This window comes from Oenanthe melanoleuca, chromosome 14, assembly GCF_029582105.1.
Source record: "Oenanthe melanoleuca isolate GR-GAL-2019-014 chromosome 14, OMel1.0, whole genome shotgun sequence".
NCBI classification, from domain to species: Eukaryota; Metazoa; Chordata; class Aves; order Passeriformes; family Muscicapidae; genus Oenanthe; species Oenanthe melanoleuca.
This window is the reverse complement of record NC_079348.1, coordinates 9,651,494-9,674,458: the sequence shown is the minus strand read 5'-3', so window position 1 is coordinate 9,674,458 and position 22,965 is coordinate 9,651,494. Positions and strand designations below refer to the sequence as shown.

Here is a 22,965-nt window from a genome sequence, read left to right as displayed (position 1 = left end):
CTGGAAGTAGCCATTATAGATGTTAATTTGGGATATGTTCTGTTAGTGTCATCCCCATTTACTGAAACACTTGCATCAAATGCTGTGGAGCCAGTGAGAGCAGCAGTATCTGTAGCACTTCTGATTAACTGGCTATAATCTTGTTGCACTTAAGAGCTATCCAGGCAGAATTCCCACAATTAAGTTCTAAAAAGAAATAAAACAGATTAGAAAATGCCATTGAATTTACCATGATCTATCCTTACTAAGCTCAAATAAAGAAGCTTTCAGGGTCTGGATATATAATCAGTGCATCTCTCTAATTCCTTGTTAACATCCTGGGAGTGTTTATTATAATTCCTCATATATTCATAACTCTGCAGAGGATTTTGAGGACTCCCCAGCAGCCTCCTTACAGCAATTGCTCCATAGCAGCGAGAGCCATTGTTTCTTTACCTATAGATAGATAGATATAGATATAAGAATGAAATAACTTCTAATGAGAAGTTCCAGATAAAGAATTATGTCAAACAAAGCCTTCCTAGATGCTGCTACAGTAAATTCCCCACTGCTGCCACCTCAGTTGCTTACCCATTGTCTAAATGCTTGGCGTGTACATTATCACCACTACTTTTTGTTGTTATTGTTCAGTTTGATTGTTTTTGTTATAGCAACTACATATTTTGGAAAGAACTGAATGTCTGCAGAATATTGAAACTCCATCTTTCTGGCACTGCTCTGTGTCTTTTTTTTGCTTTCACAAACAGGGAGGCTTGTTCTGTGGCCTACATACTAGAAAACATGTTATTTGTTTGAAAGCTCAGGTGATTATAGTGTTTCATAGATTTTTATGAAAGCTGGTTAGTAGAAATTCATATACTGAAAGCAATCAGCCAACCAAGCTGATAAACTAAAGCAACCTCAATTACAAAAATTGTGTGATTTTTACTGTAAAATTGCTTAAAGTTGTTGTTTTTCACATCCTTAGAGGGTTGTGAAGCAATATGAATACAAGGCAAGATGTTGCTACAGGTATACTTCTATGCCTACCTCTTAGAGGGAGTTCTGACTTTGAGCTGGTACTAAGACACACATATAGTTAATAAAACACAAGTGCAACAAGAACATCTATGGGACGTAAATGGATCAAGGACATGAAAAGTGTATGGAAGTTTCCCCTAAAGTGTTCAGATTTCCATTACAAAGGAGTTTAAGTACTGTTAAATTGTCCAGATTTGCTTTGCACCTTTTTAATAAGGAAATTGTTTGTGAAAGTGATTAAAATGGGACTAGTTTTGTGATTATCTGCATGGAGTGTTAATTGATTTGGATCTATCAGATTTTGAAACCCTGTTCATATCTGGGAGGTTTCTTTATTTTTCTGTTGCTGTAGTGGTTCAAATACTGAGTATTTGGCTGAACTAAGATGAAGTTAGAGACTTGAACAGCAGATCATTTAAAGAGGGATCTGCCAATCTCCCTTGATGCACATTCTCAACATAACCAGCTGATGGATCTGCCTGGTTCCTTAACAATTTAGCTCCAGTGCCTTTTAATTTTGTTCAGCTTCATAGGTGTTACAAGACAACTTGAAATACAATTTGTCTAGATGGCTGGTTTTGTGTAACTTATCTAAGGGTAGTATTGAAATTGTGATAGGTGTCTTTCATATTTCAAGTAATTAATTATCATGCTTAACCTTTACAAATGACGGATCTCTCAAAATGTGGCACTTTGCATAAGCTGTTGCTGCTATGCTGTGCTGTTTTTGTTGTTTCTGACTCTACTGGCTTCAGAATTTGAAATGGGCTAAAAACTTGTTCAACAGCATCCTGATTTCTCACTGATTCAAAAATCCATTTTGAATATGTATAAATATAAATAAAATATACCTCTTCATCCCCCAGTGCTCTTTAAAACTGTGTGCCTGAGTTAGGTAATATCATGGATGATAACCATAAAAACCTAGTCCAAAACTGATTGATAAAACATTGGCCCATAAGATTTTCTGTTTGTAAGGTATATATTTGATTAGGTGAATTTAGCTGATAAGCAGCTCTTCAAATTTCTCATGGTAATCAGTAGTGTTTATGTTGCCAGGGAGAACATGCATTCCAATGTTTTAATTGTTGAAGTGTTATCCTGAAGGACCTATAAATCTTTGCATAATATACAAAGACTTGTTTCCTCTTCTACTTTATTTCATCTGAAAAACTAAGTAGGGAAAAGGGCAGCATTTTTATAGTCGATTTTGGAGCTGCTCCTAACTTTCCAAGTGAATATGGCATGCTTTAAAACACACAAACCAGAAACCTTGGGAAACGAGTCAAATGCCTTAAACTTCTCATTTTGCTGCTTATGATAATGTCCAAGAATCTTCACTTTATTTGGGTATTCAGGCGACTCACACATTGGCAGTCTCTCAGATTTATTATGAGAAGAAAAGCTTGTTCTTGTATAAAATCATATTGCTCTCTATAGCTTGAAATGGAAGCTGCAGCAGGACAGATGCTAGGGAACAGTTGCATAGTCACTCTGCTGTGCTTGTCGGTGCAAGCTGGACCTGACCCTTACCAGGGGAAGGTTCTTGGCTTCCAGTGGGATCTGTGTCACTTACTGTTGGGCTGCCACAATGTCATCTTAGAGCAAATAACAGGTTTATGAAATTGGTGGTTTAGATGGCTCTGATTTGTCTTAATTTTTTGCAATATGCTGTCTGTAAACTGATTTCCAGGCTGAAAGCACCTGAAAACTGTAATGGACAATAAACACAGTCTATGTTCTGCTGGGATTTGCTGTTCAAAGTAGGTAATTAATAAGTATTTATTAAATGGTTGGTATTCTTTTAGTTGGACATGTGGGAGACAAAACTCTCTGCTGCCAAGTTGCAGTCAGTGCAAGTGGCATCAGCATTTCTGTCAAACGTGGAGCACATATTTGTTACGTGTGTGGCAAAAGATAAACACTCTGCACTGTTAGAGCTGATGAACAGAAGAAATTCCAGAACTAACTTTTGGCATATAACTTCTAGCTCTTAAGATTTTTGGATTGCTAGATAAGTTTGCCTTGGGGTGCTGTTCAGCTTTGTGTATTTGTAAAGTTGGCTTTCCATTTGGAGAGATTAGTATGGAATAGGTGCTGTTTCAATGATCCTATGACTTACAAGGGTCTAGACTTCATCCAGATAGTCTGGAAATGGTGGGGGGAAATTGGAGAGACTTCAGCTTGTCAAACAAACCCAGTATTTTATTTTGATTAATAAATTGGTATAACCTGAAGTGTTTTCAGCCACTTCTCTCCTTCAACTATTCTGTGCAGTTAACTTTGTAATGCCTTACTTAATGCTTTGGATCCATGTTAAGCTCTTTTTTCATGGTTTCCTTGAATGTTGTCATCCAATTTTGACTGTTCAGGTTGCTGGTCTGAAAAGAAGGGTAGCTTGGATTCTTTCAGTAGTTGGATAACTTCATCTGTAAGGGAGTTAAAATCCTTTATAACTACCTACATATATGTGCATAGCATGAAATGTCTCAGTGGACTTACACTATCATCTCTGTTTGTTTAGGAAAATATTTTAAGTTTAAGCTTTGCATAAGGATCTGTAGAGACCCAGAAAAGTTTTCCTAACTAAGAAATGTAACCCCTGTTCTGTTCCCTGAGTTAAGCCTTGGCCTTCTCCCTGTCCGTTAACCTTTCAGTTACTCTCACCCTAATTCCCCGTTGGTTCTTTGTTTTAGCCCTTCCCTGGTAGCACCCCCTGTGTCTTTTGATAATTGGTCCCTGATGCTCTCCCCACCCTGCTGAGCCCATGTATTAAACCTAGACCCTCAGATGAATCTTTGCCTTTATTCTCAGAACCCTGAATCCATGCGTGGCTGAAATAAACATCTTTGTAAACCCTGCAAAGGCCTTTCCTGCTGATTTCACCCCAAGCAACACCTTAGATGCAACAAGGATCCTTCCTCTTTCTTTGTCATGCCTTGTACTTAGCACTTTATCTTCCTTCTGTAAAACCATATTCTTTCAGATCATCTGTCCATTTTGCCCTGTTCTCTAACATGGAGGATCAAACCTCATTTTGATTTGCTCTCTAACTTGCCATCCTCCTTTGCAAGGTGAAGAGCTGCTGTGTCCCTGCTTTGATACTGCTCCTTGCTCTGCAGACACTGAGAGAGGCCAAACTTTGTACAGTGCTCTTTTATTTAGAGCCTGTATAGGCACCTTCTATCTTAAGCTGATTCTGGAGAGGGAAACAAAGGGATGGGCGGCACCATATACAAATTGGTGTTATCAGTTTGGGTACAGCCTGCAGATAGCTGCTCTTATCAAGTATACTCTGGTCCAATCCAACTAATTAGTCATGTGTGTTAACATTTTGATGCCTTGCAGTAGAAATTGTCCAGGTATGCTTGAAAGACTGAAAACTGTATATAGGCTACGAAAAAGTGCCATTGATGTTACATTGACAATTTCGCTAATATTTAACAAAATATAGTTGATTTCTGCTTACGCCTTGATAATGCCCATGGTTATGTGATCATGAACTGTTTCTTTGGGATTTATGGCTTCTCTGGGAATATGTTTGTACGTTTGCTGTGGAAGAATGCAGCCTTGAATGTTCTGTAGAGGACAATTTAATTCAATTTAGGTTAATTTAAAAGATGCCCTCTAATTTTGGATGTTGAGTCTTCTGCTTTCTGTTGATGAAATAGGCACACAGCACTGTTGCTTCCACTCCTGAGTTTTACTTTGAAATACTGGACTATGCATGTGCACTTTTGGGATCATGGCAAACTTCTGGGTTGTTAATGTGGCATAAATAGCCCTAGTAGTCAATAAGTAAGGCTGTGGAACCATACGGTGAGTATTGAGAGTAAAACAAAATACTGACTTAGCTACTCACTAATTGCACACTGTTGCTCTGGCTGAGGCAGTGGTCCCATGTTTCAAGTAGAACATGATCAGATAAGATTAATGCAGCATTGATACAGAGGTCACTTATAAAGGCTTCACAGGTGAAATTTTACTTCAGTGTTTCATAAGCTTAAGTGTTTAGTATTGAGCATTAATCTGTATAGCTCTGTGTGTTCATTGTATTTATATACTGTGGCTTTTCTTTTGCCTACACCGTTCACCAACATATTTATTATGTCTTTTTATTAAGAGGCTTGATATTGTCAGTGGCCATCTGTCAGAATGTTGCTCTGAATAAAAGCAAGGACTTGGCAAAAGAGTATCTTTGTACACTTTCCTCTTGGATCACTCAGTGACAGTCAGCCTGTTGGATGCCTTGCCTTATAACAAGGGAAGGTGCCATCCTCTAGAAATGCTTTTCCTAAAATAATTACTATTATTCTGCTATGAGTCTAAAACTTTAAGGCTGCAATTAATGTGAAATGCAGCTGTGTGGTGTTGGTTACTAGGTCAAGTTTCTCACAGAAAGATTTGTCTCATTTCTTAAAATTTAAAGAAATAAGTAAATAGCCCCTCTGAGTTCTCTTCAGTTTTTTAGAATTCACAGAGGATTCTAGCAGTGCATTTCTTCTATTGGGAGTGCAGAATGACCTAATTGTATTTGCTTTGTTTGGCAATATGGACAGCGTTCACCAAAAAAGCATCAGAGAAAATGTGTTAAACTCTTACAGGAGGGAGCTGCTCTTCAATTCAAGACCATGCAAGATTGTTTCATGTCTGTGGCTCCTTAGACTTCTCCAAATGCCTTCGTTTCAGTTTTTCAGTGATGAAGCATTTTATTAGCATGTAACATTTTATATTAAATATATGTGCTATATATGTATATATATACATATATGTGTGTATTTGTGTGTGTTTGTGTCATATGAATGGATTGCTGTAAAATATGTGCCTTATTTCAAGAAAGCAGAGTTGTCTTTGTACAAAAATACTGACTCTTACAGAGATTTATTTTAGGATTATCTTTAGGCTTCAAATGATTTGCTTTTCTTTCTTAAAAAACGGCTGAGTTTGTCAGGGAATTAAATGGCAGACCCGTAACTTTGGTTCACAGCTTGTAGCAAAACAAATAGTGTTATTGTGTTTTAACAAATGAGTATGTATCAGATGATCCATGGTTACTCTGTGCTTGATTTTAGCAAGTGAAAACATGCTTGAGTTTAACTAAACAAATTTTACCCCAAGGAATGTTGGCTGGCATGCAGTAAGCTCCAGTGAGCCTTATTAATTCATTCATGATGCCTGCCCCATAACTTCATGGGCAATAAATATTGTCCTAATTTGTACAAACAGATCCTGTAACTTTGCAGTTCAAAACAAATGTAAGGGGGGTGAAAGGAGGTATGTCTGACACTTGTTGATTAGTGCAACAATCTCATGGGGCTGTTAGTCATAACTATTGCTATCTGTACTTGGGATTAAAATGAAATACTCAGCACTCTTGCTTGGTTTTATGTACGTTGCAACAGCAGCATCTATATACCATGGCAGGTATTATAGAATTTCATTTCAGTGTTACACAGCAAATATACAGAATGGATGATCCATTCTGAAAGAGGAGAAAAAAACACATCCACTCATCTTCTTCACCTTTTCTGAAATTTGATGTTGGAGCTTTCCATCTCTAGTGCTTGCACCAGAGGTAGCTCAGAATACCTGTATTTAAAACAGCTCAGCTAGAATCCAGAAGTGGGATATGCATTTGAAATTGCTCTAAAGAATTGGAAGTACATAATAAAATCATTTTGTCTCCACCACAATTGTGGTATTTTAAAATATGCAGAAAAACAATCTGAGGTTGGGCGGGGTGGTGGGGGGAGGTTTGTTTTGTTTACATTTAAACTGGTTTACTGGTTGGTTTACAATACTTTCTTTCAGAGAGTTAGGCTGAAAGCAGCAGAAGACACCAGTTGACAGTCAGTTTAATTTGCTGATTCATCTGTTACAGGGATGGCGTCAGGCCAGAGCTTGGCTCACAGACTAAAGGCTGAGAGCTGTGAAGATGCTGGGACTTGAAGGAATGTTGTTAAATTGTTACTCAGTGGAGCAGTGAAAATTTTTTCTTTAGTTTCAAAGTGCTTCTAATTTTGCAATGACAGAAATCTTTTTACCTTGAACTTGAAGTTTTTTGGTTTTTTTTTTTGTTAAAGGGAGATCAGACATTAGAAAGATACAAGGATGGAACAGCTGGCTATTAGTTAAGTGCTTCTTCCATGGATATCTTGTGCAACCAAAAATGCAGCTCAAATAAGCTTATGTTTCACAGCAATCAAACAGAGTTTTGGCAAAGGCTTTGCAAATGTCGTCTTTTCCTGGCAGACTTGCAAAATAAACCTGCTGGGTTAAGTAATGAGACTAAAAAGGAAAAAATCCAGGAAGTCTTTTCTTGCCAACAAGCAATCTGGAAGAGGGTTGTGACTGAAGAATTGATCGTTTCTAATTTAAAAGAAATGTCTTAAGTAGATTTAACTCTTTTTGCACAAAGTCTGACTTTGAGAAGGGCTTTGAGCATCTAGTTCAGACACTGTGACTTCTGGAAAATATGGCAGGTTTTTTTGGTTTGTTTTTATAATTGCTAACAAAGAAACTAGAAATTGTTTTATGAACAGAACAAATAGCGTGCAGCCTTTTGCTTTTCAAAATAAGCTATTTCAGTAGAGGGCATGCTGTCATTTAAGTGTTTTGTATATAATATCATTCTTCTTCTCCACAGCTGTAAACACCAGCCGGTATGCTGAAAGTTATAGGATCCAGACATATGCAGAGTATGTGGAGAAAAAACATGAAGAAAAACAGGCCAAGAGAAAATGTACAGAAGATAGTTGGAAGGAGATGGAGAGGAAGAGGTTAAAAACCCAGTGCACACCTTATGTTTCCCAGAGTCGATACTACTGTGTTAACAGGTGAGATGTCTGCGCTGCTAGCTCATATTCTTACTGCATTTCTATCCAAAATCCAGCAATTCTCAGGTAGCTCTTTACTAATTCAGGACATTTTTCTGTATGTATCTCTTTGCATATAAATCAGTAGTGGTACATCAGCTGTCACAAGATGACAGGTGACGGAACAGAGGGAATTTCACAAATGTGATCAGACAGATTTTTAAATGCTGGGATCTTGAGGGCAGGTGACATCACAGCTTCTGAGCTTGATGTAGTAGCACCATTTCTTATAACCAGAATTTAAAAATTAGTTTCTTTATTCATATGATACTTGTGAATGGCTTTTGTCATGTGGACACTTAGTTGTCATCCTATATCCTTGTAAAGACCATGTTGGTTTTGGGCTGACTTTCCATGGTGATAATAATGCCACAAAGAAGGGTATCAACTCCCTTCGAAAGCAGTCCTGTTGAAGTTGTCCTTATGCTTCAGAAATAGGATGGCAAGTGATGATACTTTCATGGCTTTAAGCTTTCAGTATAAAACTTGAAAAGGGCTTTAGTTCATTATTTAAGGACAAAATTAAATCAGGACATGCTGCTTGTGGTTCTGGTACTGTATGTTTCCTATGTTGCTGTGTGTATTTCTTGTTCCATATTTACTTACTGATATTAATGACAGGTTTTGGATATTATGGTAACAGGCAGCTTCTTTCTTAGTCTGTGTAGCTGAGCTTGTGAAGAGTTTTTAGTGTTAATATAATTGTATAAATAAACTATCAAGTCATTGCCATTCTTCACTCTCCCTTCTCCTGCACTGTCCCCTCAGTTCTATCAATTCTGTATGAAAATAAGTTTGAGTGGAGTGTGTACGTTACATTTATCTAAGTAGATGTTTTGGTTTGTTTTTGGGGATTTTCTCTCCTTTTCCTCTCTGCCCCATGTTTACACAAACCAAATTTAGTGGTCATAAAACCAGTGCTGAGGTATTTCTGCTTTATCTTTCTTGGAAATGCTGCATTGAGTTCTAGTTCTCATTATATCTTTCTGTAAGTGTTCATCTGTCATGTAACAAATTTGCTAAGCTTGTTTTGATCTTCTCATGACATTATGATTTTGCAGGTGTGTATTTTGGCAAGCTGTCACATGTTCATGGCTTTTGTCACGGTGGGAATTCTAAATGTGTTATCGACAAGTTTGATTCAAAAAAACATATGGAGGAAGCCAATGATACAGTCTGTATCAAATGAAGTTAGTTTAATTGAACCGTTGTACTCAGGAATCCTGGGGAGTCCATGCTGTGAAGAGATGAGGAGCTTTAAGGATTGTCCTGGCACCAGCCTGCACATCCCTAAGGCTTGACTCTATAACTAAGGTGGAAGAATATTAAATAGTCTGGAAATACTTACTACACCTTGAGATTGCTGTAAAGAAACACTTAGTTTTGTTTCTGCCAGAGGAAGTGTCTCCTCTCAATGAATGTTGGAGTTTGGGTACCTCACAGGGTCCAGGCAGAACCGTGGCAGCTCGTAAAGAACAGGAAATGGAGAAAGCTGATTTGCTGTTGTCTTGCAAAGAAATTTAAGATCCAGCACAAATGTGTAATTTGGAAAATTGCTGAACAAAATCTTCAGTGAATTCTTTCCGTAAAAGTTTGACATACTCCAATGAGTTTTTTGTCTAAGCACTCACTCTCTTTGAAATATTTTAATATATTTTTTTAAATCTTGTGTAGTAAAATTCTACAAGAAGTAGCTTTTTGCTTTCACATGATCAGTATCAGGCTATCTATGATCAGATAGCCTTGGACAGCAGCCTTTATTTTGTTGACAGATCTCTTGTAATTGATGTTACATAATTTTTTGTTCTCTTATTATGTCACTAATAAAGTGATTTGGTTCTGTCCCAAATTCCCTTTCATGCATTTTGACATGTTTTTCTGCATTTGTTTTTATTTGTTACTAGTTATATTTAATTCTTTTGTCACTTTATATTTTGTAAATGCTTCCTCTGAAGTGTTATATAGTTAGATAGAATGTGGAACTCCAAACCATGGTCTTTCATTTCACTCAAGACGAACACTTCTTTTTTCCCCAATGGTATATAAAAATATTTTTATCTAAAGATATAAAAATATTTTTATATATTGTATACAATAATTTTGCTATAAAATATCATATCAATATTTATATGAACAATCAGGACAAGTATTTATGTGTGCAGGTATATTTGTCCAGATTAGTTGAAGTCATATCTAGCTGAGCTCTCAATACTGTGATGTATCCAGCAGCTGATCCCTTATAATAGCTTCATGTTACTACATCCTTTATTTATTTATTATTTAATAAGCTTGCTGTATCAGCTTCTGCCAAGGAGCACAGCTGCAGGATAGCTGTTTGTCTCCATGATGACAATGTGTCCTGGCTACTTTTTCATTCTGTAAGGAAGTTGTTGAGTATTTCTTGTAAGGAACTTCTGTCTTAAATTGACAGATTAATAATATTAAATGTTACATATTAAAAATATGTAACAAAGGTTCTTTAATTCTTGTCATGTTGATAAAACTGTAGTCCTGTATTGTAGAGGAGCTTCTCTTCAGAAAATTCAGAAGTTTAATAGTATTAATAGCAGTCACGAGGTAAAATTATTTATAATTAATACAATCTAATACTACTGTTAAATATAAAAATTTATTTCAATGGAAATATGCCTAATTATTAATTTAAGATGGAAAAGTAGAAGAAAAACTGCTGCATTTGACAAAACTTCAAGTAGTAAATAAGATCCCCTTGTCCAAATATGTTGCTATTCAGAACACACTTAGGAAACAGATGGAACTGGCTGTGTTGTGCTTAGCAAATGACTGCCTGCCAGCTCTGCCATGACTGTTAAATGCATGGCTTTAAGAGCTTTTCCTTAGCAAAATACTGTTAAACCATAGCAGGAAAAGTCAAATAGGGTATGCTCTATGGAAAACTAGGTACCCTGCTCTATTAGTACTTACTTATTCTCCTGATCATCATCTGGAAATAATAAAATAGAATAAGGACAATGGCAAAACACTTGTATGAAGTACAAACAAAGGATACATCGCTTTGCCTTACAGATATTCTGCCTAAAACTATGAGTGCTGCATCTTCTGTTGAGTCAGGGTACTGTTTGTGGCACCACTTCCTTGAATGTCTTCATTTTGCCAAAGATTATCTAATTTTTGAAATGTGCAAGTGTTTCTACTGATGATTCTTTTTTTTTATTTATTACAGAAATGTTTTTTTTATAGTGGTTTATTACCCACTAAAGAGTAAGAATTGGCAAAAGCTGAGGTATTAAGGGTATAGATAACAAATATTGCAAGAAAATTATTATAGTGTTCCTTCATTGTAGTGCTATTTTGGGTGATTTCACTTGCTCTTTAGCTGAAATGACTGATTTTTATGATGGATCAGTGTCTACTCCCACCCCTCAATGTTATTTCATTTGTCAAGAGAACTTTCGTTTTTGTGTAAATTAAATTTATTTTAAATTGTAGGTCCTCATATATCCAGGTCGGTTCCAAATGCCTGGTTTTGATGAAATGTTTCTTCTAAAACTTGTTTTCCAAAACAGAAAATGTTAATGCTGCATCGTCATAATTGTTTTCCTACCTTTTGTTCCCTTCCACTTGCTGATTCTTTCAATTTAATTACCATGGTACTAGTTGAGTTGCTGCTATTTAGTACCTCTTGAAATATATTCTCTAGAAAATAGATGGAGTTACTGCCTGGATAGCTGTTGTACCAGGTGTGTTTTGAAATCCAGGTGTTATGTGGTTAGAGGATGGTGTAAATCTGTGTCTCTAAATGGTCATAAGGACCATAAAAGAAGTCTGTCTGCGCTGGACAATGAATGACTGAAGGCTATTATTGTGTTTGAATCTTTAACTTTGTTCAGTTGTTCCTCAGCTGAATGAAGAAGTTGAGGCAGATATGTGGACACATCCAAAATAACACTTATAATTAGAAAACTGGATTTGAGTAGTGACCTAACTCATAAATGCAAACACACTCATTTACTGCTAAGCGCATAAATAATGTTACTGTAACCTTTAATCTTTCTTAATGTTAAAAAAGTACAAGACATAAAAAAATTAACCCTTTCCCCTCTAGAAGCCGTGCAATCAATGAATTAATATAAAATAAAATTAATAATTTTGGGAGAAAGGAAGACAATGGTTCTTCATTATAAAATATATTTATTTTATATTTTGTGCTGCCACTTTCTAGTGGTGGAGATTTTTTCCCCCTTAAGATATCTGCAGGAGGACCATAAGGCCTATAATTAATTTTTATGTTGTTCTTTGGTACCTAGCTAAATGTACACTGAAGGTCAAGAACTTGTTTCTCTTTATTTGCAATAACTTTACAGCAGTCTTAAGTTGGAAAAAATTAAATTCAGCCGTAAGAGATTCAAGAAGTGTTCTTCTTACTACAGTGAGTGCAAGTTCCTTTCTGAGAGCCAAGTGCTGAAGAAATCCTGGGATCATAATTTATGGCTCCTGAGTTTTTTCTTCCTAATGTATTTTTCAGAATGGCTTTCCCCAAAGTAGAATTCTTACAAGCTTTTCTAAACTATATTTTTAAAAAATAGTAGTTTTCATTTCCTAAATGCTCCTCCTTCCCTAGAGTTTTTTCCTTATAACCCTAGTTTTTGCCTGTTTTGCAGTGTTGAAGTGTGTACATAGGATTAACAGTTCTATCCAGCTTTTTATTGGTGGTGGTTGTGGTATGATTCAAAATGATGATTTGTAAGAAATCATGCAAAAAGGCCTTCTGTGTGTGAATGTTTGGAGGAAAAACCAGCTATTCATCAAAGTAAATGGTGTTTGTGCTCCTAAAGTGGAAGTAAGAGCATGAGATGTAATCATGTTTCATCTTTGTTTATTGCCTTTGGACATCCCAGACAGACTCTGTTTTAAGTTGCAAAATGTTCAGCTGAAAAAATTCCATTTCAAAGCCAAAACTATACTGCAAAATGTAACAGTCTTCCTTTAGCAGAAACCTTATTGAAACACTGTAATTCACTGCTATTGATTAAAAAGAAAAAAAGAACCTTGTAAAGCTTTGTTTTATAACTTAGTATTAATATTTATTTAATTCACAAAGTAGAACATGGCTTAGGTGCATACAGCCATGTTGTGTAGTTCTAATTAAAAGAACTGCATTCTAATTAAAAATAAAAGTCCATAAACCTAAAACTACCCTTTTCAAAATTGGTTGTTCTAAAATGATTATATTAGACATTTAAGTAGCTGGTGTTTACATATCTAGAAGTTCATTATGGGTACTAGTTTTTAATTAGCCCCTTTGCTACTGCATTCTCTTTTATACTCATGCTAATTTGATTTTAATATTGTCATTTGACTTTTAAGGAAATTTAGCAAGAGCATTTCAGTGGAATGAAAGCCTACACAAGTTTACTTCAGAGTGCACTGAATGGAGTGGAGCTCTGAGTTCATCTTTATACTGTGTTAGTCAGACTTCATTCAAATGCTGCTAATGAAATGAGTGTGCAGGTTTTTGTGCTTTTTATTTTACTGGCCCCATGAATAATACGACTCTGCGCTTGAAAGCTGGATTTAAAGTTTATGTATGGAGCTTGATGGTTTTCTCTACCTTTCTGCAGAAATGCTTTTATAACTACCTGTAGTTCCAGGAGAGAGGTGAAGTTACCATGTAGATTCCTTCAATTTCAAGATGTGGTTTTGAGGCTTCAGTTGTGCATGATTTGGTATTTATTGATAGTGCTTTAAAGAGCTTACATAACTATGAGAATAAAATGTAAAACTGTGCAGGGATAGAGAACTAATTTAATTGCATTTCAGATGAGTGATCTCATCAGAATAGCAGCTAAGTCTGAGACATCAATAGTACAAAGAATTATTTACATAAGGTTGGATTAGATAGCAAATTTATGTAATTTTATAGTTAAGCCAGAACTTTCAGATAATATAATTTTATGGTGCACCACTGATGACAGTTTATTTTTTTGCCTTCATATGCATTTAATAGATGTACAACAATGTGTACCTATGTAATAGTTACTCCTGATTTTTCATAATCATCTTTCTTCTCTGTTCCAGTTTTACAGGTACCAGCACAGTGGGAAAGAGAAGCATGAGTCCTATTGAGGAAGAAACTGGTTCTGATGATATGGAAGAGGGAGAAGGCCAAAATCCAGAAAATGATCAGACAGACTCCTGTGCAGATTCCCTTCCAGATGGTAAGAAGAGACCCAAAAAGTTGAAGAAGATCAAGACAGAACAAGTTCCAGCAGGTAAGTGGAATGTTCATGCGCATGGTTTGAAAATTTGCTAGGTCTGAACAGAACTGAAATTCATTCCTAAAAATCTTCATTTCTATCAGTAATTTACTCCATTACATTCCAAGTTCTTCTTGAAACAGAAGACTGCATCATATAAAAATTGTAAAAAAACTCATCAAACAAACCAAAACATCGAAAAGTGAAGAACACCCCAACCAACTCCAGTTAAAAGCAAAGAACTGACACCAACCAAAGGAATTGGAATGTAGTTGATTTATTACTTTTGCGTACTTTCTTCCTTAAAATAAAGCTTTTTTAATATTTTTTTGGGTATTCTTAATTTTTTTTAATGTGACTTTGTAGTTAGGGTTACTCAATGTGTTTTGCATATCATAAGCAAAATTGAAAGCACTCTGTTTTGTATGCATTAATACATGCAATGTTCTATGTGGTATTTGTTACCATATCCTTTATTGTGCTTTGTTTAGCTGAAGAATTTTCACTTAGGGTTGCTGTGAAGTTTTTCAGATTTTAATACCTATTTTTTTTTTTTAGCCAAGATACTTGGACCTGAACATCTGCCTAAATGCAGGCAGGTTACAATCAGATGATGATGTTTCACCTTGTAATTTTTGCTGTTTTGTGAGTTATTGCAGCTTGTACTGCAATAAAAAAGTAAATAACTAACCTTAGATCACATGAATTTAAACATTAAAAGATTTTATTTTTATTGATCTGTTTCTTGTTGATTCTGTTTCAATGTGTATTAGTAATTTCTTGCAGAAATTGGTCTGTAATAAAAATTAAATCATATCTTAATTTGATCCAGATGACCATACCATATTAGTCATCTGTAGCACTGCCTGCATTGAAGTATATTCCAATATTCATAATTAAAGCTTCATTTCAATAACTGCACTATAGCAGCTTTTATCCAGAAAGTGGTATTGTATACCAGGCATCCTTTTTCCTGACTTGGTAGAGTAAAATCTTTCTTAGCTAGTTCAAAAGCTGTGCTTGGGAATTGTTTTCTTCTTTTTATTCAGTAGGGCAGTTGGGGCCTGCAAGCATATGCGAAATGACAAGAGTGTCTACAGTGATTCAGAGTATAAAAAGGTTCTGTATTTGGCATTATGGGAATATGTGTTATTGGTATTAGTGATTCATCTTTATTCTCCAATTAATTTGGGATGGAAATACTCTTCCCTGTCTTAACACACCAAAAAAAAATAACACTTGGGAAAATAGTATTTAACTTTATCATCCTAGTAATTGCAAAACCAAAATTACCTAATTACTAGGGTTAAAATACAGTATTTACCATTTTTGTAAGAAACCTGAAATTAACCTTTATTTTTTCCCTTTTTACATTTTTTGTAAGTACCTATTCATAAAAAAGTCTCTTGGTTCCTCTAGGTAAATATTGACTTGCAAGTAATGTATCTAGAGCCTCCCTCTATAAGAAAATATGTCTTAATATCCTGTGAAGGAACAACAACAGAAAAAAAATCTTGACGTAATTTTTATTCCATGATTCTGTCTTCTAGGAAGCCTCACAACTAGCTCCACTGGAATTTTTGAGGTCCCTGAAACATGGTAGGAGACAACTGCCTTAACAAGTGGAATTGATTGAAAGCAGTTGAAAGAATACACCTCTTGGAAGCCATACTTTATTTAAATAAAGTGGTGTTAACAAAGCAGTATGTGTCCTGAAAATCAGTTTAATTATTTTAAACTGTTTCTTGAACAATCACTGTCAGTTTTACTTGTGTGTATATCACCTAGTATATGACTTGTCGTTGATCCTGTGAAACCCTTGCTGTTGTAACTGATGTTAGGTTTAAGAAGCAAGACTCCGTGTCATTTGGTCACCTCCTTTGGCATGCTGGCTGTGAACTGTACAAGAACTGGCACTCTGTGATTTTGTGCTAGGCTGTTTCCTTTGCTTGGAGAGTTACCACAGTGCTCCTAATATTTAGCTATTTTTTCAGGCAGCATCAGTATGCTGTCAGCATTCTGGAAATAGGTAGAACTGCAATTTCACATACTGCTTTCTACCTCTTACGTTATCTGGGAACATTTTTTGAATTTCTGTTTTCTACCCCCACCCCCAGTGCAGGTGGTATTCATCTAAATATCAGCCTTACACATACCTTATCCTTTCAAAAAACTGTAACTTTAAAGTTTCTCAAACATTAATTTCCTGGTGGGAGGTAGTTTTTCTTTGTTTTCACATCTGTTGTTTCCACTTTTAAATCCTGACTTTGTAAAAAATGTTTTTTGGTACCTGTGATAAACCTGCTAACTGCACCAGCCCTTTATTTGTTTAAAAAAGGATCTGCATTGGTAGATTTCAGAAAATGTTTGATATTTAAATTTTTGTATCATGGAAATAAAACCAAAATATGTATTTCCATACCATGAAAATTAAAGACATTTTCTTAGGAACTGGTTTGTTTTTATTTATTAGCATCTGAAATGGTGTGAGTGAAAGTTGGGGTTTCTTTTCCCTTCTTCGTAATATAATATTTTTTTGTCATCCTGTGAGCAGCCCCTTTATTCCATGGACTGTTTTCAAGATATTTGTGAAATGTAACCAAGAAAAGCAAGCCTATTGTCATAAGATTTAAATTGTATGTGTTTCCCTTGGAGAGGTGAAAACAAAAGAATTTTACAAATCAGCAAGTTCAGAACCATATCTGTGGAAGAGTAGAATATTAAGAAGGCTTCTCCATATTGTATTTACTACACTAGGATGTAATTTGTCATTTAAACATGGAATAGCCTGTTTGAAGGTATGTAAAAATTCATGGGTTTTTAAATTATTGTGAGCTTGCATTGCAAAGGGAAAAATAATTTCAAGATATTAATTATGAAATATTGCATTTCTAACCTTAGAGTACTCCCAGAAGGACTATAATTAAATTGTTTAATGGCAGCTCTATCATCACATTCTCACACTAAAATGTGGGAAAGAAGAGTTGCTATTGGTGATGCAAGGGAAAATTAGTAACTGAACTCTTCTGCTCTCGAGGATCCAGGCACTTTTCTTCCCAAAGACTCATGACCTTAGGACTAAATACTTAAATCATTTTGATCTTGACTTCCAAACCAGTTGTGAATTTAGTTCTCAGAATATGTGCTACACCTAATAACAGTGGTATGGAGTATTCATCTCTTGTTGAGGTGATCCAGGTAAATCACATGGTGTTCCTGTTAGAGTGAGTTATTAATATACAGTTATTAACTGTATATCCTAAAGAACTGGCATAGCATGATTTGGGACAGAGCTGGAGACATGAAGGCTAGAGAAGCATTTGAAGGAAATGTCAGAAGTACAGGTTAAGGGGCTAGGAATTAGCTGCTCAAGAGACACACAGAGCCATGCTGTCATAGAGAATCCATCTGGAGTCTGTACCCTGATGCTACCAGGATCTTCTTTACTCTTGAGCAGCAATGCTTATGTACCTGCAGGGAAAATACAAGTCTTAATTATATTACAATACAATCCCTTAAAACTTGTTTCTTCAGAGTAGTCTGCATACATACTTCCCTACACTACAAAGGTTAACAGCTCTACCCACTATTTCTATGCACCTCCTCTCAGGCGTCATTTTGAGAAGCTGGATATTATTGATCTCTATCAGTAATTAATATCACTTAAGAAAGCAGGGTTCTTGCATGCTCTAGTCTTTATATGTGTTTGATTTTAGCAGTTGAAACCTGGGTAAGGTACTAAACTCTGCTGGATGGAGCTGTAATAGTTCTCACACTAAATTTGGGTGGGTGAGTGTTAGAGGTCAGGGCCGGCTAGTGCTGTCCGAGGCAGGGACTGACGCCACTCATCCTGCACCATAGCTCTGTTGTGTGGGGTTTGGTCCGCTTCCCTGTGCCTTAAATGAAATCATTAATTCTAGGAGGGAAAGAATGTAACTTAAATTAGATCCACATTTATTTCATAATGTATGTTTAAAATATGTGCATAGAATTTGTTTTGGGAAAGCAAAGCTGTCATCACTAGATGTGATGGCTCTGGGGCTTCCTGGTCGCTGGCGTTTGTGCTGTTCCTGAATCCAGAGGTCAGTGAATCACAGAATATCCTGAGGATCGTCGACTCCGGCTCCTGGCCGTGCCCCGGACAGCCCCGAGCCTCCCCCGTGTGTCCTGGAGCGTTGTCCCGGCGCCTCGCCCTCGGCTGCTTCGCACCCCTCAGGGCGGGAGCGCCCTTCCCCTCCCCGCCGGCCGTGTGGGGCTGGGGGCTCCAGCTCGGAGGGTTGTGCTTGTGTTCTGCGGCTGCCTGAAGGAGCAAGGAAGGCCTTGGTCGGTAGTGCTGACGTGGAGCATTCCCCTCAGCAGCCATGCACAGCATTGCTGTGGCGGTGGGTCCCCCCCGTTCCTGCTTGGGGCAGGGGCAGGAGCGGCCAGTCCTCACCGCCGGCTCTGAGGGGACCGAGCTGAGGGGACGCTGAGGAAGGTGTAGGAAGCAACAAGCAACAAGGTATAGAAGTGCTGGAAGTAGGTGTTGAAGGAATTGAGGAATTGCCCTGAGAAAATGAGGGAGTTTTGTAAGAAGTGTTTAAAAAAAAAAAGGGCACTTGGAAGTGTAGGCCTGAGCATGGGAGTCTGATGAAATGGTGTGGAGAAACATGTGGAGAGAGGTCTGGCTCAGCAGTAAGGTGAGGTAGGTGAGCTGAAACCCTGCCACTGCATAGGAATGAGAATGGGCTTATTTGGCTGAGCATAGACTTCACAGTGATAATTTATTTGTGGTGATGGAGTACTTAATTGCTCACCTCAAGAAGCACACTAAAACTGCATTTGAAATAATAATTTTCAAATTAACCTCCAGTATTTATGGGCGAGAAGTGTTAACAAGTCAAAATGCCCAGGATTGCAGCACAGGATATAGGAAGTTGCTGGTAAACAAGCAAAAGAGATAATTGTGTAGTGTAGACTGAGGGAAGAGTGTGAGTGTCCCTAAAGCATGGATATGAATGGGGACAGGTAAGAGACTGAATGAATTTTATATGAAATTAAGATTACTGCAGAAAAATTAAGATGAGTGAAACAATCTATTCTTGGTCTCAGATTTGAGCTTATGGTTTGGAGCATAAAGTTAAAAGCTTCAGATGGTTTAGGTGGAGACCAAAATTTTATTATGGAACCAGTGGTAAAACCAAGAGAGAGACAGAAAGCTAAAACTTCTGTTGATTGTGGGAAAAACCAAATGTTGTAATTCTTTCTTTCTTTAAACTTTTGAGTTCTGTCATGGTGCCCAGAAAATGTCTGGTACCCTGGATATGTTCGCTGTCTTTAAATTATAGTAAATTCAATACAGACAAAAATGTCCTCTGCAATTCAGCGTCAGAGCATAAAGAAGACTCCTGACAGTCAAAAGTTCTTGGCTTCTGACTGTTTAGACTACTGCCAGCTGAGCAGATGTGTACATTGAGGAAGATTCCTCGAGTTACTCAACAGTACATTTAGTAAATGAATAAACATTTGCTTGTTTGTATTGTACTGTTATAGCTTTAAACTTACACTAAACTAACACTCCATGTGTGCTTTACAGATATACTGCCACGTTCATTGGATGAGGAGCAATAGATGGTGAGTTAGACTGAGTTTTATAGGGCCAATGTATTCATATTTAGGATGTTCTTTTTGCTTTAATAGGCATACAGGAAGCTCATTTTTAATTTTTTTTTCCATCAGAGTAATTATTGGCAGCCATGTGCTTCCATGAGCGCTATAGCAGATCACAAGTCAGTCCCAGCTCAGGGTAAACTTGTATGGAGCCCATCTATTCAGCAATGCAGTATAGAAAACATTCAGCCAAACTGGGACAAGTTAGATTTCCCTGCACTCATATTATTTCTTAAAAGAGCTGATATTTGTATTTGTACATGAGAAGTCTACAGTCTGCAAGTTTTGCAAACCATGTTGTTGTTTATTACCAGAGTGACCCTGAGTGATGGGGTTGGTAGTGATACGTAGCTGAACTTGAAAGTCTGAGGTTGTGGCTGTGCTGAGCCACTTGAACCCTAATCTGTGACCTGTTTTCAACCCATCAAATGACTGAAAATACAATTATATTAAAGATAATTGCTTCAAAAAAACGTTTTGAAATTTTCAATTCCTTTTATAAGCCTTAAAAATCTTTGCACTGTTACTGAGGTAAGAATGGCTATTTTATTTGATTCTAAATATGTATTATAACTTTGAATATTTCTTTCAAATAGGATTATAAACTTAAAATGTTTAAAGATGACTGAACATGTATAGTTCATGTATATATTCAGGGGTGGGGTTTTTTGTGTTTTTTTTTTTTATTAGATGTTAGGTGGCTTAATTGTAGGATGCTTCTTACTTCAAAAATCAGTCTGCTCCTAGCATATGCATGTGTCTCTACCATTTGAAATTTTTGCATTAGGGGAATTTGGTTGCCTCATTTGCAATAAATGATACATGTTTGCTAACAATACCACGGTAATTTAAAATTGACCCTCTATTCAGTTTAGAAAAGGTCTACGCTTCAAACTTTCTTTTCAATTCTCTCATATGCTAGATTTAATTTCAGTTATCTGATTTTTGATGTGCTGTTGAGAAGCTGCCAGTTACCATTAGAAACTTGCTGCAATGCTGTAGAACTGCTGAAAGTGAAAATAATAGTTCAGTTGTTTGTTCCTGTGCTGAGCATGTTGTCTTCAGTGAATAATGCAGTGTTGCAAAGAGATGATTTGCCAGAAAATTTCCCCTCAGTATTACTGGACTCCCTCACCCATAGACTAATAACCCTTTTTGCTGGGTTGTGTCATACTCCCCTGGGAATTTACAGTAATTGTTACTAAAACATTCAAAGATGATGGTACTAAATGATGAGTCTGTGAAGAAGTTAATGGGAGCTGGCAAATTTTAGGAGGTGAGCAAAAAAGCAAAACATTCTCATTCTATTCTTATAGAAGAGATCACTATATTTTTAGTACTTCATTCATGTTTCTTAATTGAAGTAAATTCTTCTGTCTTGTAGAGGGTGCAGCTCAAAGGTGTTCTAAAGTGTTTATAATAACTTAATAGTAATTTCAAATGGATATTTGCAATTACCCTCAGGAATTTTTGAGACTCACACCTTTGCTTTTAATCATGTTCAAGAACAGGAATTTAGCATCAAATTGTTCCTTTAATTAATGTCTAATATGAAATTTGGGATGAGGATGTGTTAAAGTAAAATGGAGATTCAGTGGCAGAATCACTTTTTGGCATTTTTATGCCTTCTTTTTGCTTTTTGAAGAAAGAGCTAGAAGAATTAGACTAAATATAAATGAAATATGAAAATGTTTTAGACTGATAGTTTTAGCAAATACCTCTTTTTCTTACAACCAATCTGGAAGATATTTTGAAACATGATGACAGTAGCAATAAAGTAATTCCATATGAGTACTAACTCATACTAAAATCTAAATTAATGTAGTTTATCCTGAAAAAAATCATAGCAGCAGCTATACAAAACTGTTGGATTTCTAAGAAGTCTAAAGAATAGAATGATTCTCAATTTAATGTATTTCCATACTAGTAGCACTCAAATATTAGCAGGTGGAGCTGTTTTTTGCCTTGGAAGTAATCTGTAAAAGACATGCATCTGAAATTGCTACTCCCAACATATAAAATAGGCCTGATAAGCGACAGTAAAAAGTAGCATTTTCTGAAGAAATTGTCCTGAGAGGATTCCCAGTATAGTCTGGCAGTTTTCAGAGACTTGCTGAATGTGCAAACTCGTATTTGAAGGGACCTTGTCTGGGGTTTTTTTTGTGTGTACATGATGCCTAATCTTAGGGTATGTGTGTTATGAACAAGAGCTAGAAGCTTTTGTGCGTGTTAAAATGCACCCAGCATCTTAAAAAGCACACAGACTTTCTTATTCTGGCTTGCCAAAACAGCCACTCAGGCCGATGTATTTTGGTGAAACAGATTTTCTGTCAGTAGATGCTTTTCAATCTAGTGTAGATGTTTTCTCAGTTCATATAAGGAATTTGGAAAGTTCTGTTTTGCTTCTACAGGAGCAAATGTTCTTCAGACAAGAGAAGAATTGTGATAAGTTCTGAATTCCAATTTCTCAAATAAAGATACTTTATTTGATAAAGATACTATATTATGCCTTCCATCCCTTCAACAGTTTAAGGTAATGCATAACAAATTTAAAAGTGGCTATCACATTCTTATCTATTTCTATATATGAAATGCTCACTTATGTTAAATAAACCAAACACTTTCTTGTTTCTTGAATACGTTTTTGAAAAGCAAGCACACACATGAACACAGCATTTAGAAATGCTGTAAAAAAACTTTGAAAAACTTGTGAATGTTTTCATTACACAGAGTTTTGCTTGTGTGTATTTTACCTTTCTATTTAATAAACAGAATAAATTATTGGGATAAAAGTTCTGCTGTGAATTGAACATGGAGTACAATTTCAAACATAGTCACACAGTTTAAGATAGATTTGTGAACTGTAATCACTATTTATTACTCCATTATAATATGCTCCATTACTCATTTTGACAAATAGGTTTCATGTTGTTTCTCTCTGCAAGAACTGAAATTATCACTGTGTTTGAAATTGCAGTCTCTCTACCTCTCGCAGGCTGTTGTGTGACTCAGGCAACCTGTATAATCTCAGTGTTTCATGGGTAGAGCACGACATTTCCATGTGCAGAATATTTATGTGAAGTTGAAGATAAAATGAATATTTTGGCATGATGCTGTTGAATGTACTGCAAGGATTATGTTCAGCTGTGCTGCCACCAGTGCAAAGGGATTCCTGCAAGCAGGAA

General features: G+C 36.3%; 1 protein-coding gene across 4 annotated transcripts in view; it reads left to right on the top strand.

Moving 5' to 3' along the window:
• PARN (poly(A)-specific ribonuclease) overlaps window positions 1-16,582 on the top strand; it is a 44,503-nt gene extending 27,921 nt beyond the window's left edge. For 2 of the 4 annotated variants that reach the window (XM_056503778.1, XM_056503780.1), the window contains exons 22-24: window positions 7,667-7,856; window positions 13,953-14,146; window positions 15,682-16,582. In XM_056503778.1, coding sequence (XP_056359753.1) covers window positions 7,667-7,856; window positions 13,953-14,146; window positions 15,682-15,734 — 437 coding nt within the window. In that variant the 3' untranslated portion in view covers window positions 15,735-16,582. Of the gene's footprint in view, window positions 1-7,666; window positions 7,857-13,952; window positions 14,147-14,689 lie in introns of all 4 variants that reach the window. The other 2 variants (XM_056503777.1, XM_056503779.1) reach the window with 1 other exon arrangement.
• Window positions 16,583-22,965: the final 6,383 nt, after the last annotated feature.